General features: G+C 35.3%; 1 protein-coding gene across 1 annotated transcript in view; it reads left to right on the forward strand.

The window, feature by feature from the left end:
• Positions 1-18,930, forward strand: part of KIFAP3 (kinesin associated protein 3) — a 161,699-nt gene that overhangs the window by 79,931 nt on the left and 62,838 nt on the right. Inside the window, exons 11-12 of the mRNA XM_047077008.1 lie at positions 10,235-10,335; positions 18,441-18,549. Coding sequence (XP_046932964.1) covers positions 10,235-10,335; positions 18,441-18,549 — 210 coding nt within the window. The remainder of the gene's footprint in view (positions 1-10,234; positions 10,336-18,440; positions 18,550-18,930) is intronic.

An 18,930-nucleotide genomic window follows, 5' to 3' on the forward strand; every position in this document is an offset into this window, starting at 1 on the left:
GAAACTTAAAGTAGACTTTTTAAAATAACTTCATTTGGCCTGTTTATTACAAAACTGTTATGGAATTTCACACATCTGTTTCAGTATGCAGCTCCTCATAGACTACTGCACTGTTTCTCAATTTTAATAGGCCTCATTTATCCTATAAATAAACCTACATTTTCTTACCTGATCAAGTGAGCAAACAATAGGGGTCAGATGTGGCAAACACTTTAACAAAAAGCACATGTTTAGCCGTCAGGGTGAGGTAGAGTCATATCAAGATTGCTTGAAGTTATTAATGGCAGTAAAATTTATGCTTCCTCCTGTTTTCCCAATTAAATCAAGAAGCCTTTTTTCTTAGGATTCTTCTATCACCAGCTGGTTCCAATACTCTGTGTGTGAATATTGCCTGGGGTGTCTCCATTTCTACAAGGTAAAAGCTGACCGAAGCACATTAAGTCAATGGTGTGGACCTGTAGGCTAGAAAGCAGTCATTGTTAAGGGCTTTATTTTGGTCCCTATCGTTGGTACCACAAGAGTGCACATTTTGTAGGGTGTATTATAAGTTGTTATAGTATGCTTTAGACATAATAAAAGGCCACTATAGACCAGGTAATAAAATAATTAAAATATGTTGCAAATATTTGAAAAATGAACTATATGGCAGAATGTGCGGTTGTACATAAAATGAATGAAAATGCATCAAAAGTATTTGATTTTAGAGTACTTAGTGACTATCTCTTAATGTGACTGAGCTGTTGAGCTTACTGGTAGCTTTACAATTTCAGTTTTTTATAGTTTTTATATCAAGTCATTGGACACAAAAATCATTTATCCATGAAACCCTGTATCACAAGACTATTGTTACACTTGTTTTCATACTGATCATTGTAACCTACATTCTGTAATGCTCCCCCTTCAGCTCATGATTAAAAGCTCTTGGTTTTTATCTATTCATCTCAAATCTTTATACTGTGAACAAATGTATTCTAAAAAGGAGACTGTCCAGTATAGTTGTAGTCTTAAAAATGATCTCCTCAAATTCGAGTTTAAACTAAGGCTGTCTGATCATACTGAGCATATATATCTTATCTTCTCCTGGGGCCTTTGTGACTTCAAAGGGAGTTTTCTACTTTGAATGAAGACATGGAGTGCAAAAGAGAATGAGAATCTGGCTAATAATGTGGCCCATAACTTGTGTTCTCACTCTGTTTTTACAAAGTGTTGGGCTGGGTCTACTGCAGAAGCGGAAATTTGGCTTTGAGTTCTGGTGTTCAAACTCATATTTCTGCTTGACTGAACTGTGAATGGAAAATCCCAAGTGTCTTACAAAATTAGTAACTAACTGGTGTTTTTACTAATCACTTCGGAGATGAAAAACTGAAGACATTTTAAAATTCAAAACCCATCAGCATGCGTTTGCCCTTTAATTGGCAGAAAATCGATCATGAGAGCAGTCCAGAGAACGTTTTTTTTTCCTCCTTCAGCTGCTCCAGCTGAACTACAGCTGCAGATTTTTTAAAAAAGGAAAAAGTCTTGAATGTACTTTATAAGTGCAGTAATTCCCACAAATCAGTTACTGGAGTTAATGACCAGTTTGTTAAGGCATTAACTGCCCTCAGCTGGGAATGACCAATTTGGGGGGAATGGCTGCACAACTGCTAAGATAATTCACTAACACTTTCAAATAATGATCCAGCTAATTAACGGTGAATTCCTGTGGAAATCCTATCGAAGTACTTATGACCTCTGCGTTTAATAGCCAGTGAGTTCATCATGATTCATGTTTATTACCGTAAATACCAAAGGAATCATAATGACTAGGCCATTTTTTTTCCACCCTGGCCTTATTACTTGAACAGATTTGACTAATCCACCTCTAGTCATTAAGGACCTAGTTCTCAAAAATATTCAGTCTTTTCACTGCTCTGCTCAAAATTCACAGGGCCTTTGGTGCTATGCCAGCATACGGACTATTGGCAGCCTGTTTTTACTTGGGAATAATTGATGTCTGTAAGTCTTAAAGGAGCCCTTTTGAAATGCCTGCCATTTGTAGGATGTAGAGGAATCATAGCTGGTTAGCTGCAGTTTATGGTTCTTAGTCATGAATTCTTATGGGAAAATCATACCCCCAAGCCCCAAATTCATTTAGGATATACAAGATTTTTTTTGAGGTTTATTTTTTAAAAACTCAGATATCCTTTCTTCCAATCAAAGAAGATGATTAGCTTATAATGAAGGATAAGCTCTTAATTTTACTTGGACCATTTAATCTCTCTTAATGACTGTTTATTGCTATGTGATCTGCAAATTAGCCTTTAAGTAATAATAAATGTTGACTGCCAGAAAGCCATTACTTTTTGTGTGCAGCTGTGTTTGAGGAGATGAATTTAGGTTATTTCCAGACATCTTCCCACTCCGGGTATGCACTTTTGTCCTAAAATACTTTGTCCTTTTTTTACAGCTGTCAGAATATCTGCTAGATGCCATGAAGTTATAGGCTGTATTTTCATCAAGCAACTAATCATTTATATAATAATTAATGCTTCAGTGAATAATTACGGTTATATACTGTAATATATTGCAATCTTCATTCATATATTGCAGTTCTTTAGTAGAGAAAGGAAATATGTGATTTGCAGCAATAAGACGTGAATTAGAATCGTCAAGGTAACATGGGTTAGAAGATCATGTATAGAATATTTACATCTTTTTTCTGAGTTAAAGGGCAAATGTCAGTTTCTGTATTTTTAAATTCCCTAAAAAAATACAAAAAAAAGGGAAGAAAATCAATTTTTTAAAAAGCTTGTGATGTTTATTTGTTTTTGAGAGAGAGAGCGAACAAGCATGGGTGGGGGAGGGGAAGAGAGAGGGGAAAACAGAATCCAAAGCAGGCTCCAGGCTCTGGGCTGTCAGCATCCAGAGCCTAACACAGGGCTTAGAACTCATGGACCCGAGATCATGACCTGAGTCAAAGTCAGATGCTTAACTGACTGAGCCACCCAGGCGCCCCAGAAAATCAATTTTTTTTTAATGTTTGTTTATTTTTGAGAAAGAGAGTCCATGAGCATGTGAGTAGGGGAGGGGCAGAGAGAGAGGAAGAGAATCCAAAGGGGGCTCTGACGGCTGACAGCGCAAAGCCCGACGTGGGGCTCGAACCCATGAACCGTGAGACCATGACCTGAACCAAAGTTGGACACTTAAGCAGCTGAGCCACCCAGGTGCCCTGAAAATCAAATTTATAGGTATTTGTAAATCATGTGATTGGGTTCCAGGGAACATTTACCCAGACAAAACCAGAAGACATATCAGCAACTTGTGTTATATTGACCTGTGAGTACAATATTGTAGTCCCTTAGATCTGTCATCACCTCCTTTCCCACTTTTCTCAAGGAAAAAGAATACCTCTGGTGTAATGCCTGTCATATTTCAGTTTCTTTTGTTCAGTTGTGCTCGGCATAAACAAGGGGGGAAGCATGGGACATGCCACTTGAAGGTAAATAAGTAATGTAGCTAATTGTGAGCTTTGTCTGCAGTGTTCTTAGACTTCTGCCTGAGTCCTTTCATCTTCTTGGTAGCCGATCACCTGTATAGTTTCCTACTCCAAGACTGAGTTTAAGTTCTATTGCAGATGCAGAAGCATTAAAGAGGGGTGAGAGATTCACAGTGTGTTTGTGGTAGTGGTGGAGGATGAATGTGTACTGAATCTGTATTTTGATTATGTTCTTTTCTCAAGTTGCACTCTTATTAAGGAATTTATAACCCTGTAAGAATGAGAGAATGATGAAGGGCTCCTATCAGATAGGGGTCACTTAGTGGAGTCTTGAAGTAAGGTAACTCTCTTCAGCCCATACTTTGGGAATAGTAAAGCTTTACGGGAAAGTGACTGAATAGAAGGACAAGTGGCTTAGCTGCAGGCTCAGAATATACCTCTGGACCCTGCCTAGCTCATCTTGGAGAAATCTCCGCTGCTTCTCAAGCCTGCTTTATTTCTGACTATGATCCGATCTTGAAAAGAGAAAAACCCACCGTGTGTGTTAGGGGCACACGATAGTACTGTTCTGTTGGTAAAACAGAAAAAAACATTCTTGTTCATATAATAATTATAGTAAGAAATGATATGTATTGAATTGGTTTATTACTGTGTCAGACTCAGTACTACTAATTGCTTTACCAGAATTCTCTTAACTAATCCTTACGTAACAACCCTTTGAGTTAGGTACAGTTGTTATATCAATTCCGCTGATGAAGAAATTGAAGCACGGAGAGTTTAAATAACACTCACAGGCTCTATCTCAGGTGCAGGAGTCACAGATTGAACCCAGCCTGTCAGAGCCCGAGCTCTGAACCACAGTGTTATGCTACCAGGGCCACTCATCTTTTAAGCTTCTGTAGCACCTTGTGTTTTTTCATAAACTCAAACACTGCCTGATGGTAGCTCTGGTCCAGTTTAGTGAAAGTGAGCTTCAGAACTGCTGAAGATCTAGTCCCCCAAACTGCTGGGGGGATAATTCCTTTTGTCCCTGTCAGGAACTTCTTTGGCCCTTCAGAACCTACTGTATCTGGGCACAGGTCTTCCAGTAAACAACTGGTTGTTGTTGTGCATTTCATCTTCTCTTCCCCTCTTCGGCCACCTTCCCACTGTCTTCTCTAAGACTCCCAGGTCTCATAGAGTCCCTTCTAATTTCATCTCCTTCCTGTACTATGTCACTAAGGGATAATGATAATAACAGGAAGCCCACAAGCAGGCTTTGTAGTCCCATGTAGATTTGAGTCTCAGATTCATGGTGGTGTCTCCTTTGGAAGGATTCATAACCTTAATGAATATCATTGCCTCATCTCCAAATCAAAGATAGGATCTACCTCCTCACAGGGTCAACGAGAAAACATATGCCTAACATACAGTAGGAACAGTATCACTGTTGGCTTAACCCTTTCTCTTTCCCCTTTTCTCAAACAACTACAGTTCTAAAAAGATTGGCTGTCTGCCAGGCTTTCAGGACAGCACTGCTTCCCTGGAGATTCCACCGCAGGCCTTCAGTTTTCATCATGCATTGGGCATGATTAGCATTTTAGGTACATATTATGGGGGGGGGGGAGATGATGGGAACTGGGGACATGTTCAGAGGTGTTTTGTTGTTTTTTTCTTAATAGTGGGTCACGATAGAGAAGAATTAGGAAGGCATTAGAGAGCTGCAAGGAGTTTTCACCTTGGGCCACGAGTGTGGAGAGAAAAGAGACAGCACACAAGAGCAGACGCAGGACTGGCTGAAGAATGAATCTTTCTGTTTCTTGAAACTAGATATTTAGTTATGTTGTGAAAAAAAAATAAGTTATTGTCATATCTGAGATCTGTTTCTTACATATGTGATTCATCTGCTTTTCAGAAATTATTATAATTTTAGGACTCTACTCCAGGCTTCCTATTCTATCACGTATCCTATATCTTTGATTTATCCTTAGGATATATTACCATTATATAAATTATATTATCAGTGTGTATTATCATTAGCTCTAAAGGAGCTTCCTTGTTACCTATCTTATCGAGTACAGATCTCTTAAAAGTGAATCTTTTCTCTCATCTTATATGAATGATGTACCACCTTAGAACAGTCCTTAGAATTCTTTTCATTGACACCAGCAATAGACTCTCCTCAAGCATGGACCATTTTATTCCTGTTTCCACATTGAATTCTAATTTGTTTGGTGATGTACTTTGATCTTGAAGAATCTTTTTATTGGTTATTGATTCTTTGTTTCTTTTACCATTTACCAAGTTGTGTGCTTTGGAATCCTACTTTTCAGTGAACCCACTACATAGAGAAAATATCTTCAAATAATATTTTGTTAAAAAAATATTTTGTAAAAGTTAAGTAGGATTAGAACATACCCACAGCTGAACAACATATAGAAAGAAACTGGAATAGCAGGGAAAAAGAGATTTGCCTTCAGAATATGAAAGTTTGTTGGGGTGCCTGCGTGGTTCTGTTGGTTAAGCATCTGACTTTGGCTCAGGCCATGATCTTGTGGCTCCTGAGTTCGAGTCCCGCATCAGGCTCTGTGCTGACAGCTCAGAGCCTGGAGCCTGCTTCAGATTCTGTGTCTCCCTCTCTTTCTGCCCCAGCCCACTCACACTCTGTCTCTCTCTCTCTCAAAAATAAACATTAAAAAATTAAAATTAAAAAAATATGAAAGTTTGCTGAAGGGCCCTACTTGAAAAGATTTAAAAATATCCCAATACCTAGAAAAAAAAGCTAAATACTGTGAAGTATTATCTGACCAAACCATAAGGATACCCTCCTTGGAGAATAAAGTTGGAATTTTTCACTTTAAAAAAAAAATTTTTAATGTTTATTTTTGAGAGAGAGAGAGAGGGAGAGAGAGAGAAAGAGAGGCGGGCAGAGAGAGAGAAGGGGAGACACAGAATCCAAAGCAGGCTCCAGGCCCTGAGCTGGGGTTCAAACTCACGAACCATGAGCTGAAGTCAGACGCTTAACCAACTAAGCCACCCAGGCGCCCCAGATTTCTTCTCTTTTAACCTACGTGTTAGAAAACCTGTACAGGGACACCTGGGTGGCTCAGATGTTTAAGAATATGACTCGATTTCGGCTCAGGTCATGATCTCACAATTGGTGAGATTGAGCCCCACCTCAGGTTCTACTCTGACAGTGTGGAACCTGCTTGGGATTCTCTCTTTCCCTCTCTCTCTCTCTGCCCCTTTCCTACCGTCATGCGTGTGGGTGCACACTCTCTCAAAATAAACAAACATTAAAAAAAAAAGAAAATTTTTACAAAGATTTGTTTGCCTATGACAGGTGTGTTTTATACTAAAATAAGTGTAAATGCATGCCTTCAACAGTGGGAAAATATGCTTTAGTAGTATCTGTGAATCTTTTCTATTTCTATATTTCTATATTTTCTATTTCTATAGATTTCTATATTTCTATAGATTTCTGTATTTTCTATTTCTATATTTGCTTTGATCCCAAGAACAAAATGTTGGAATTGATGGTATACCCAATTTGTCTATACTTTTCTCATTTTGGAGTAATTTCACAATTTTTGCCTCACATCTTCCAAGTAGAATTCTTACCCCTAAATACTTAGTGTATATATTTTCTACAGCTAACTTGTGTTTCTGAATTTACTAGTCTTCATCTTCAGATTAAGTGTACTTTCTCCTCTGTTCTTATATCTCACCTTTTCATCTAAGCCTAGGGTCATTATCCTTAGAGCTTATCTTTTGAATTCAGCGTCTGTCTTCTCCACAGATTGTGTAGTGACATTTTTCAAATAGTAGAAAGGACCTGAAATTTACCCAAAATGATTTCTCCTGCACTCTTTATTCTGCAAATTTTCTATAAACTATAATGCTATAGAGAAACAGACATAAAACATGAGATAAAATAAGTGTTATTTCACATATAAAATGTAGTTTCTGCATGTGTTGTGTTCCAAGTGGTTGAGTTAGTGAATTCACAGATTTTTAGTTAAAATGAAAATGTATACTAGTATGTATTCATCAGATAAGGAATGGATTTTTGTTTGTTTGTTTTATCCCAGGGAGTCATTTTTATGCTGATATTGAAAGCCGAAGGAAACAGGCTTTAACCAAACTATTTTGAAAGATGCAGAAATCTAGCTTTTAAAAAAGTATATCAAAAATGTGTTTTATTCTGTCATATGTCTGTCAGTATAGATCAGTCTTTCATACCCAGTATTAGAAGGCCATTTCATCTTATCAATTACAAAAGTATTTGAGTGTTATTGTAACATAACCTGGTGAAGATTTTAGAATCAGAGTTTAAATCCCTGCTCATTTACAAGGCCGTGTAGCAAATATATATTTTTCTCTAAGCATTAAGTTCCTCATCTGAAGCATAGGGATAATATTTACTTGACAGATTATTGTTTTGAAGATTCATTTTGTTCTCTCTCTCTCTCTCTCTCTCTCTCTCTCTATTATATATATATATATATATATATATATTAATGTTTATTTTATTTTGAGAGACAGCACAAGCAGAGGAGGGGCAGAGGGAGAGGGAGAAAGAGAATCCCAAGCAGGCTCTGCGTTGTCAGCACAGAAGCCAACAAAGGGCTCAAACTCATGAACCATAGGATCATGACCTGAGCCGAAGTTAGGAGTCAGATGCCTAAGTGACTGAGCCACTCAGGTGTCCCACCACGTGATATATTTTTATGTAACATATAAGCTCAAGGAAAACAAAGAATTAGAGCTAGTCACTATATTTTTTTATTTACTTGTAAAAGATCTCCTATAACTTTTAAAATATTTGCCTCAAATCTGAAGCTCTTGTAGAAGTTAGTAATTTCTGTCTTTGAATAAATGTGTTTATTTCTTCTGTTTTAGCCTCTGATTTTTTTTTATTTTTTTAAATATTTTATTTTTAACTAATCTCTACACCCACCATGGAGTTCAAGATCAAGAATCACATGCTACACCAACTGAGCAAGCCAGGCATCCTTAAAAATGATTTTTAATATTTATATAATGTTATATAATTATAACATGCAAAGCATAATAATTGCATAATGTTTAGATAATATTACCTAAGCATATCACCATTTATTTTATGATTTTCTAAATGTTGGTTATCTAGATTATTTTCAAATTTTCAGTTATAAATAATAACCCATACCCCTGACATCACTGTTGCACTATAAGCTAACTAACTTGGATATAATTAAATAAATTAAAATATTAAAAAAAATAATAACCCAGTGGACATGCTAGTCTATTTATTTATTTATTATTATTTATTTATTCATTCATTCATTCATTCATTCATTTAATTTCCATCCAAATTAGTTAGCATATAGTGCAACAATGATTTCAGGAGTAGATTCCTTAACACCCCAACCTCTGGTTTTTTAATGTAACACTGCTCCTTGTTTTCCAGCTTTATTGAGATCTAAATGACATATAACATGATATAAGTTTAATGTATGTGATGTAATGATTTGATATATGTATATATTGAAAAATAATTACCACAGTAAGGTTAGTTAACACATCTGTCACCTCACACAGTTAACTGTGTGTGTGTGTTGGGGGGTGTGTGGATGGGTGTGGGTGTGTGGTTAGAACTTTCAAGGTTTACTGTCAGTAACTTTCAAATATATACAATACAGGATTGTTAACTATAATCACTATGCTCTTTAAATATTAAAATCAGTCAGTGGATATTTAATAAGAAACTACCATGTGTTCTACTAAGCCTCGTGAGAATACCAAAGTTCACATGGTCTAAGAATTTCTAACCATCTGGAAAGATATGCCTAATATATCAAAAAATTCAATAAGAATCTAAAACAGAATTTTAAAAAACACTATATATTTTAGTAATTTTGTGGTATGGTAGACACAAGGATAAAGGTGCTAAGTTTATCCTCCATGTTTAAACTTTTAAAATCTTCATATATTATTTATCAATTAAATTCACTTACCTACTTGATTCTTTTAAATTCCAAATATCTTCAACTATTTCTCATAGCCTAGAATTTTCAAAAAGGATATCGTTTCTTGATAAAACTTTTTAGTTAGACAAGTTTTCTAATTCTAGTTCTGTCACTGACTTAGAGATTATAAATAGGACCTTAAAATATGACCTATCTGAAAGCAAGGACTGCATGATACATAGAATCCCATTTTATTGTTCAATCTATGATATATCATTTGTTTCTCTTTCTCAGTTTTGAGGTGTATTAGGCCTCAGTACTGAGGCGGTCCTTAGTCTATTTGTAGGCTTTAGCGTTTTATAGTCATGTATTTTTTTAATGTTATAAATACTACTGTACTTCTTTTATCATTTAGATTATTTTTCCAGTTTCTGACTCATAAGAATTAAATATACTTTCTGTTCGCTATTTTTCTTATATCCTCACTGTTAGGAGCTGTGTTAATCACATATTTTCATGGAACATCAGGGTGAGGATGCCAGTGATCCAATCTGGTTCACAGTAGGCTACTGAAAACAATAAATTCTTTGGTTTGTGGTTAATTTTCTTTTTGCAAAATGCACGTTGTCTCTTGGAAATTAATATTTCACAGACAGTATATTCTAGACTTTAAAATTGAAATAGGGAGGTCAAAATATTTTCTAAATTAGAGGTGTATAAGCATTTGATTCAGGAGGTTAAAAGTCTTAATGTATTAATTTGAGTGTGTTATACCAAAAAAATTAATTATATCCATGATTTAATCATGTTCATGATTTCTTATTCCCAGGTAATGAAAACTACAAACAAATAGCAATGTGTGTTCTTTACCACATTAGCATGGATGATCGCTTTAAATCAATGTTTGCATACACTGACTGTATACCACAGGTAAGTGGTTTGAGTGTTTTTTAAAAGCATTAAAAAAATAGGTATTTTCCATTTTCTTCTCTTGATTTTCCAGATACATTTTTCCCTAAAAAAATTTCCTCTTAAACATAATATGAGTTTGTGATAGAAAATTGGAAAATAGGGAGCAGTATAAAAATGAAAATAACTTTGTTATCCCAAACTCAGAGATAACCATTTAACATTTTGGTATATTTCCGTCTACAGAGTTAAGAAATAACATATTGAGATTATATACAGTATGTAATTATATATTACTTTATTTACTTACTAGGTCACAATGTATTCTCCCATGTCATTGAACAGTCTTCAAAAATTATTTCTCATAGTTATATGATATTCTATTTCTTAAATGTATCATTATTTAATAATTGTTAAATTGTGTGTTTTTTCCAGTTTATCACATAAAAACAGATGTAAGTAAACTTAGGTAAACAGATGAAGTAAGGTGGAATAAATATCATGGTATATAAATGCTTATCCACATCCCTGTGTTTTTCTTTAATTTAAGTTCCTAAAAGTAGAATTACTAAGTCAAAAGGTACAAACACTTGTGTATTTGACATATTTTCTTCTAAGAAGGCATGTTTGTATTTCCAACTAGCATGTCACTTTTTTCCTTTTTTTAAATTTTATTTTAATTCCAGTATAGTTAATATAAAGTGTTTTATTGGTTTCAGATATACAGTAGTAATTCAGTACTTCTGTATACACCCAGTGCTCATCACAAGTGCACTCCTTAATCCCTATCACCTATTTCACCCATCCACCCACCCACCTTCCCTCTAGTAACCATCAGTTCTCTATAATTAAGAATCTCTCTGTCTCTTTTGTTTTTCCTTTGCACATTTGTTTTGTTTCTTAAATTTCACATATGAGTGAAATCATATAATATTTGTCTTTCTCTGACTGCTCTTACTTAGCATTATACTCTCTGGCTCTATCCATGTTGTTGCAAATGGCAAGATTTCATTCTTTTTTATGGCTGAGTAATTTGTGTGTGTGTGTGTGTGTGTGTGTGTGTATAGAAAAAATTTACAAATTATTTATTCATGTCCTTTGCCAATTTTTCCATTGGCACGTTAATATATTTAGTATTAACATATGAAATAACTATTTTAATTCTTTGTCATATTGCTAGTATTTCCTAACTTTGCCTGTTCATTTGGTTTATGTTCAGTGATTTTATTTTTTTTTTTTAATTTTTTTTTTTTTCAAAGTTTATTTATTTTTGGGACAGAGAGAGACAGAGCATGAACGGGCGAGGGGCAGAGAGAGAGGGAGACACAGAATCGGAAACAGGCTCCAGGCTCCGAGCCATCAGCCCAGAGCCTGACGCGGGGCTCGAACTCACGGACCGCGAGATCGTGACCTGGCTGAAGTCGGACGCTTAACCGACTGCGCCACCCAGGCGCCCCTATGTTCAGTGATTTTAAATGATTTATCAAAATTCTTTTATCTTTAAGAAAGATTTTGCTATGACTCAGTTGCTTGATATATTTCATGTTAGGCCTTTTTATCTTGAAGTAGTTCAGTGATTTTTTTTTTTTTTTGCATGGACTATGTTATAAGGATAGAGATTCTATACATATTATACATATTTTGCTTTTAGGGAATATACATTCACAGAATCACTATTTTGCCATCAATCTTTATTAAATTGAGCTCCACTAATTTGAATATCTGATGATTGGAACACTGGTTGGGCCAGTTTTAAATATTACATTATTTTTTATAAAAGGGTTTCCTAAAATAGAAAAAGCAAACTTGCAGGGTGTATGGCAAACAATAAAAATAACACTTTAAAAAACACTTTAGGGGGCACCTGGGTGGCTCAGTCAGTTAAGCATTCGACTTCAGCTCAGGTCATGATCTCACAGTTTGTGAGTTTGAGCCCCGCATTGGGCTCTGTGCTGACAGCTCAGACCCCAGAGCCTGCTTCGGATTCTGTCTGTCTGTCTGTCTGTCTCTCTCTCTCTCTCTCTCTCTCTCTCTCTCTTTCTCCCCCCCCTCCCTCTCTCCCTCCCTCCCTCCCCCTTCCCTGCTCGTGCTCTCTCTCTCTCTCTCTCAAAAATAAATAAAGATTAAATCTATATACAAAACAAAAAAACAAAAACCCAACACTTTAGAAGAGTATGAATAGCAAGTCACACTTAGAAAAGTATTTCCTCTTAAGACTCCTGCTAGGCAGTTCCCCATTAAGCTGATATAAGTTATTAAACGTATATTACTTGAGAATTAATTAATGTATAGTAAAAAAATCAGCCATAATTTCTCTTTTTATTCTTACTGACAATCTTTTCATTCATCCCAAATTAGTGAGATAGTTCTAAAATTGAATTTGCTATTCCAGAATTTTAACACTTTATCTACATGCAATTAAAAAACTGATAAACTCTTAAGGGTAATTTCTTAGCCTTTTATATCAAGAGGATAAACTAATTATGTTTATAGGAAATAGACATTCTTCAAAGAATATAGAGCATATCTTATCTAACAAGGCAAGGCTTCTTATAGAGATAACATATGTCAGAAGTGTAGCCAGTGCAAAGTGTAATCAAATTCTTTGTCAAACAAGTTTTCAATAAAAGAGTAGCCATGTCAAAGGGAGATTACAGGTGATTTACTACAGTCTCACTCCATATGTTCCAAGGGTTTCTGCTTTGCAGTTTCAAAGGGTGTTCCTTTTCCAATCCCATTCAGTGTCAGAACTTCATTGACTACAGGATATGAATTGGAAAGCAGCCAAAGAAGAATAGTATTCTTGCCTAGATTGACTGTTTTTATCCAGATTACACTTAAAGAAAAAAACATTAAATAAAAAAGAAATAAATGTAAAATAAAAAGGGATGGAAAACTTACTCTTGGTGAGTCTTCAAATTGGAGTTATCCTCTCTTAGAATATATAATCTCAACCATAAAACATAAAACTTTATTTTAAATAAAGAATTGGAAGTAAGAGCCTCTTTAGGTCATTTCTGAAAAATATTATCACTGCACTTGAAAACTTTGTATGTAGAAAATTCTCCCATACCTTTTCAAGAACAATATTCATGCATGTTTTCTTGACTAATGATTTTTAACTCAAACGTTTCTGCAGTGGGGTTTTCAGAACATTTATGAACTATATTTCATAAACAAAACCTTCCAAAACCTATTTAGTAGTCAGTATTTTTTATTTTTTTAATAAAATTCAACCCTTATAGGAACGGTGAGGTGATGTTACCAAATTACATCATAAACATCCTGAAGCTTTTTAGTATGAAGCCATATTTTGAGAAACCAAATGGCACTCTCACATATATTTGGTCCTAACATGCTATCCAGCCTATGACTTATCCTTATAAGGCTCAATTTTGAAATAGTTATGGAAAAGTTGACATGGCTTGATTGCCACCCAGTGCGACATGCATTATCGAATAACCGAATTGTGGAAAATAAGTCTGGGATTAAATTGCAATTTCCAAGCTTCCTTCCTAAGTTAAAAAGATACTCCTTTCAGAGGTAGAGGCTGCTCAGAGTAATGTTTTTAAATATAGCAAAGCTTTAAACTACTGGCTGGGGCGCCTGGCTGGCTCAATGGGTAGGGTGTGTGATTCTTGATCTCTGGGTTGTGAGTTTGAGCCCCATGGTGGATGTGGAGATTACTTAAAAATAAAATCCTTAAGGGGCGCCTGGGTGGCGCAGTCGGTTAAGCGTCCGACTTCAGCCAGGTCACGATCTCGCGGTCCGTGAGTTCGAGCCCCGCGTCGGGCTCTGGGCTGATGGCTCAGAGCCTGGAGCCTGTTTCTGATTCTGTGTCTCCCTCTCTCTCTGCCCCTCCCCCGTTCATGCTCTGTCTCTCTCTGTCCCAAAAATAAATAAATGTTGAAAAAAAAAAAAATTTAAAAAAATAAAATCCTTAAAACAAAACAAAACAAAAGGAAAAAACTTTGTGACAGCAGCTGATTGTACTTATTAAATAAAGCTATATCTAATGTTTGGATCTTAGAATTAATGTAATACTTGGTTAACTTTGAAATTATGCACATTAATATTTGTTTAGTAAACACTGTCAAGGAGCGCCTGGGTGGCCCAGTCAGTTGAGCATCTGACTCTTGATTTTGGCTCAGGTTATGATTCCAGGGTCATGGGATCAAGCCCTGTGTCGGGCCCTGTGCTGAGCGTGGAGCCTGCTTGAGATTCATATTCTCTCTCTCTCTCTCTCTCTCTCTTTCTCTTTCTCTCACTCTTTCTCTCTCTCTCCCTCCCTCCTTCTCCCATTCCCCCTCTGCCCCTCTCCCCTGCTCTCTCTTAAAAAAAAAAAAAAAAAGAATGTCAAGCATTATAAATGAAAAGCCTAAAATAACTTTGAAAGAAGGAAAGCAGTGGTTCATTAGTCACCCATATTCATTTTAATGACAAAAAAAAAAAGGTGGAATATCGTCTTGTTCTTTAATTACATTAGATATTTATGTAAAGGAGCTTTATAAACCATAAAAGACTATACAAAAATACGGTACTCTTAGTAAAATATCAAATCATTCACATTATTTTGGATCCATTCACTGTCCATTTTAAATACTGCCTTATATGCATTTTATAAGATAAACCTGTAATTAGACTTTTTGTAAATTATTTAATACTCAGAGTAGGTGCTTATATGTTCAATATGCCTCATAATCTCTCCCAGTATTATATTGCTTTTCTTCTTTTGTACTTTAGTGCCTCTAATTACCCAATATATTGTAATTTTTTTCCCTATTATGTCACCATTCTGCAAAATTTGGGGTCCAGGGCTAGTCTGGCTTTATAGATGATCTTAATGGTCTCAGTGGGTGAATTGTTTCAGGTAAGCATTCTTGGGGATAACCAGGAGTTAATAGTTGTATTCTAATAATAGTTAAAAGTACACATTAACAGTTCATTGTTATTTAGACCTCTAAGATGCATGTTTTGTTTAAATAGGTGTAAATGCCATCCAGATGCTTATAAAAGTATTTATTGGTATTAGAATGGCCAATCAAAGTGCATGTTTAGGTAATGATGTCATGGCGTTATTTAATATTTTACCCTGGAACAGTGTGTAAGAATCTTCATAGCGATCCACATGTTTTCTACCACAGTTGTCCTATTTGGCCCCTCTTTGATCTACATGCTTCTTTTTAGCTGAATGCTGGTAAACGTCCTTTCTGACAGCCCCCTTTGCTCCTGCCTGCCATTATCTGCTGAAGTTCAGAAACCAGAGCATCACTTCAAACAGCACAGTTAGGGAGTAGCCAGTCAGAAGAGATTCCTGAGGCATGCAAAGTTCTGCCATAATCATTCAAAGATGTTTGGGTGGGGGGATGGGGGTAGTAGAGGTGTATGTGAATTCAGAGAGCTGTGGGGGTTGGCCTCTGGTCACTGGTAAATAAGTGAAGTCAGGTGCCAGAGAGTCTAGACACAGTGATTTCAGTCTTGAGTCTTTGGTATCTGATACTCAATATGGGACCTGTCTGATTGAGCACTATTGCCTCTTCATTGCACAGGCTGAAGCCCTTTTAGTGCTTTCCTGTTAAATTAGTAAAAGATGACAATGGACATAGTTAAAACAGAACAAATCTAGTTTTAATATTTCCTAGTTGTCAGCAATTACACTTACTTTTGAAGTGCCAGGGGTAGCAATCAAATTAAAGACATAATGTTGCCCATGGAGTTTGAAGGAAACTATTATTTTAAAATGTGAATGCTTTAATTAAAATTGAAGTGTTTCTCTTTCCTATTATGAAAAACTAATTCTATATCATGATACATTTCATTCACATTTAGTCCTAATTTCTCTTGATTTTGGGGGGGGTAGTTGGATAAGATTTCAAACTGTGCATTATTTTTTAAAAATCTAGCCCCTGATTACTTCACCACAGGATCTAACATAGAAATTACCAAAAGCAAACAAAACCCCTCAGCTTCTAATAGATCATCTAACCCCATTTGCAAGGGCAATTTTCATACTACAAGGTCAATTTCAAGTAAATAGCAACAGATAATTTGCTTTTGTAACAGATTTTTGTTATTATAAAGAAGTTTCTTACATCAGTAAAAATTTAGAAGAAATCTATAGTAAATTTTTAATTAGAGTATGAAAAACATACTAATTCGAGGATTATCACATACATTTTTATTGATTTGTACTTTTAATGGCAATTAACATATAGATAGGTAGCAAAATCTATTAAATGTATATCCAATAGATTAAGATTATTTTAGTTTTGCCGTAGAATTTTTTTGTTCTATAATATTATTAAGTGTTAATGATTCCTTATCTAAAGATTCTATTAGTAGCAACATTTGTGGTTAAAGAGCTGCCCTCTGGAAAAAGGCATGATATATTGCTAACTACTCACCTGTTACAGTGTTTTGTAGTTTTCAGCATATATATAAGTATAGTTTTGTTAGAACTGTACTTACTTAGGTATAATTTTTTGGAGCAGTTGTAAGTGGATCTGTGTTAATTTTGGTTTCCAGTTGTTCACTGCTAGCACATAGGAATACAATTGATTTTTGTATGTTGACCATACATCCTTTTTGAAACTTAAGTTATCTGAAATTTACAAAGAGAATAATTAAAACAAGATTTAACAGAAGAGGGTCTAACCAGTCAACAAATAGCTGTTATTCACTTCCTGTATATACAGTGCTGTGTTGGATTCACAAGGGCATGCTCATCTAAAAAGGTATTGTATTGTAGTGCCCTGAGGCAAAACATAAGAAATTGTTAGGTAACAAATTTTAGGACTGACTTTCCTATGTCTTAGCCATTTGACTTAGAGAAAAATGTCTTTACATAGTATACACTCAGTTAATCTGCTGATTTACCAGTCATAGAAGACTAGCCTCTAAAAACTATAGCATAAAGTTCATTTCTCCTTTATTATAGCAACCATCTTTCATCATGACAAATCTGGATTACAGATAGTTGGCATAGGTAGCCTACCTTTTCCTAGATTTCTGCTTTTCTGTCTGTTGCCTTTCAGACCCACCTTCTCTTTCTTTTATCATTAAGTAGAGTTCTTTTCTCATTTTATACCCATGCCCATATGATTGGATCCAGCCTGGAGCTTCAGTAATCAACCATATGTAACAATTCCTAAATCTCCGGTGCAAACATTTCTTATAAACTCAGGGTTGCATTTATAACTTCTACTGAATATCTGTACCACACTATCACATAGGCAGCTTATTAAACTCAACACATCTAAAACCAAAATGACTGTCTTCCCTTTAAAGTCTTCCTACTCTAGTTTCTCCTGTTTGGTAAATGTGGACACCACTGTCCATGTTGGTGCTCAGTGCAGAAACCTGGGAGTCATCTTTGACCCTTCCTCTCCCTTAACCCCAACATCTAGTCAGTTATTAAATCCCATTTTGATTCTCGTTCCTAAATACAGCTTTAATCCATCCTTTATCTCCATCCTGTGGCCCCATGTGGTCCAAGAGTCATCATCTTACCTGCACTTTTCCTCTAGGCTCCTAGATGGTTTTCCTACATTTTCTCACTCTGTTTCAGTCTGTTTTCCACACTGGCCAGACCTTTTTGAAACACAGATCTTATCCTACCATTTTACTTACTTAGAAGCCTTTAATGGCTTCCTATTATCTTTACAATGAAGCCCCAAATCTTTAACATGTACTTCATAGACCCTGCATGATTTGGCTTTTACCTTCTTATATCTGAACACTATTTCACTCACTCCCAACCATGCTTGCCTTCTTTTCTTCTTTCTTACCTTGTATCCTTTGCACAAGCTATTTTTTTTTTTTTGCTCAGAATGCTCTACTTCTGCATAATATTTTGAATTCCTTAAATGCAAAGGCTGTATCTAATATTCCTCCTGTATTTTCCATTGTACTCAGTAGTTTACATCTAATACCGAACATCTAGTAGTTCATCAACCATTTATTCATTCAGTAGTCCATAGTGAGAGCTCACCACTTATATGTTGAAATGTATTATATTATTCCCATCACAGAATCTAAGATAATACATTGTAATAAAATACATCTGGTGTTTTTGATGCTTTTCTGTGTGGTTTTTTGAATAAAATATTCCATGTGCTTTTTGCTAGTTAATGAAGATGCTGTTTGAATGTTCAGATGAACGAATTGACTTGGAACTCATTTCTTTCTGCATTAATCTTGCTGCTAACAAAAGGAATGTACAGCTTATCTGTGAAGGTTAGTGCCTTTGAGCTTCATAGATAACCTTTAATCATATGGCAACTGGCAAATTCTGGAAAAGAAACAAGGAATTAAGAATTACAGTAGCTGTGTAAATCCTATTTTTAAGTAGTTTTAAAAATTATAGCTTTAATCTTTAAAGGTCAGATAGATTCAGAACAAATACTCTTATATCATGAGAGAAATACTTACCTTTAGTAATATTTTATAAACCAGGGTTTAGTTACCCTTAATTAAATTTCATTTTTAAAAACATTTCTAGATGAAACAAAACTTTTTATTTGCAAAACAATCTGTTACAGTGTAAGATAATAACAATAAAAATGTATCATATTTGTTTCTATAATACCTTTGTAAAATAGCTTGTCATGCATTATG

The sequence above is a fragment of the Lynx rufus genome, unplaced genomic scaffold (genome assembly GCF_022079265.1).
Source record: "Lynx rufus isolate CCGP_SWC_20201006 ecotype Redwood Valley unplaced genomic scaffold, mLynRuf1.p SCAF_15, whole genome shotgun sequence".
NCBI classification, from domain to species: Eukaryota; Metazoa; Chordata; class Mammalia; order Carnivora; family Felidae; genus Lynx; species Lynx rufus.